The sequence below is a fragment of the Chinchilla lanigera genome, unplaced genomic scaffold (assembly GCF_000276665.1).
Source record: "Chinchilla lanigera isolate Chin_1 unplaced genomic scaffold, ChiLan1.0 scaffold00106, whole genome shotgun sequence".
In the NCBI taxonomy this organism is placed as follows: Eukaryota; Metazoa; Chordata; class Mammalia; order Rodentia; family Chinchillidae; genus Chinchilla; species Chinchilla lanigera.
This window is the reverse complement of record NW_004955507.1, coordinates 1,145,790-1,146,950: the sequence shown is the minus strand read 5'-3', so window position 1 is coordinate 1,146,950 and position 1,161 is coordinate 1,145,790. Positions and strand designations below refer to the sequence as shown.

Genomic DNA, 1,161 nt, shown 5'->3' with positions numbered 1-1,161 from the left:
CTGTCTCCCTTCTTTCAGTTGCTCTCCCATTTTGTGAAAAATTTTGTTCCTTTTTGTCCTTTCATCACATTTCTACCCATAACAACTAGTGAGGCAGAAATTTCAACAAAGGAGCTTTGCTTCTCTAAGAGACCCAAGACGGAAGAAACCTCCAGTGTTCCCAGCTCTGAAATTTACCTCCTGGTCATCTGTGGGCATATCTGTGACCTCTGTGTGCTTCAGCAGAAGCAGGAGTCCATATCTCAGGGTGGTACTTGTCGTCTCTGTTCCAGCTCCAAACATATCAGTTACAGTAGCTATCAAGCTTTCAGTAGTAAACTCAGACTGTTGATTGTGCTTTTCCTAGGGATTATGAAATGGTTTAATTACTTGACAAGTTGCCAGCATATTTAAGAATAATGAATCTAAAATAGCTCAAGTTGTTCTCAAAAAAAGAAAACTTAGACAAATGGAGAGTATAGTAGTAGAACTACAACCACATAGTATAGCGTTCAGCGTTGTCACTTTACCCAGTCTTTATTTCCCATCCCCGTTATCAAGTGGCTTCTCAAAATTTATTTACCAGCACTCTTGCAGCAGTATTGGTCATGTAACATGTTCCTTGCTAATGACATGTAAGAAGGAAGTTACTAATGCCACCTTGCCTCTTTCTTCTTACTCAGAACACGTAGGTTACATTGGAAGAGACAGAGCCAATACAAAGAAACATGGACACTTGAGCATCAAGATGAAGGCTCAGGATAGGGGTGTAGCTCAATGATACAGCACTTGCCTAGAATGTGTAAGACCATCACCAACACTACACATGCACGTGAGCACATACACACAGGTGGAGGAACATATACAAAACGTAGCTATGAAAAATGGCAAATAACTGAGTCTATAATGTTCCAAGGCTATTGTACAGGTTTTACAGTAATCGACTTGAGACTCCAGGCATGTGAGATAAGTACATGAGGCCATTATTGTATTTTACCTTGTCTATATGCAACTCTATTTTAATTAATAGAAATGGGTAAGACAGAAAAATGTTGTAAGGCAGAATCAAGAGTTTCACCAACTGGGATGAGGGAAAGGAGAAAAGAAAGAATGAAGGAAGGGAAATATATATATGGATAGCTGGGATAACTGTACTGCTGATGTCTATTGGTTTATTGAAAG

General features: G+C 39.4%; 2 protein-coding genes across 2 annotated transcripts in view; both read right to left on the bottom strand.

Moving 5' to 3' along the window:
• Positions 1 to 257, bottom strand: part of LOC102005950 (cytochrome P450 2C55) — an 81,090-nt gene extending 80,833 nt beyond the window's left edge. The window contains exon 1 of the mRNA XM_013506231.1: positions 178 to 257. The gene's annotated coding sequence lies outside the window, so the exon portion shown is untranslated. The remainder of the gene's footprint in view (positions 1 to 177) is intronic.
• LOC102005616 (cytochrome P450 2C18-like) overlaps positions 18 to 1,161 on the bottom strand; it is a 105,087-nt gene continuing 103,943 nt past the window's right edge. Inside the window, exon 5 of the mRNA XM_013506232.1 lies at positions 18 to 342. Within this exon, the coding sequence (XP_013361686.1) occupies positions 103 to 342 (240 nt within the window). The 3' untranslated portion in view covers positions 18 to 102. The remainder of the gene's footprint in view (positions 343 to 1,161) is intronic.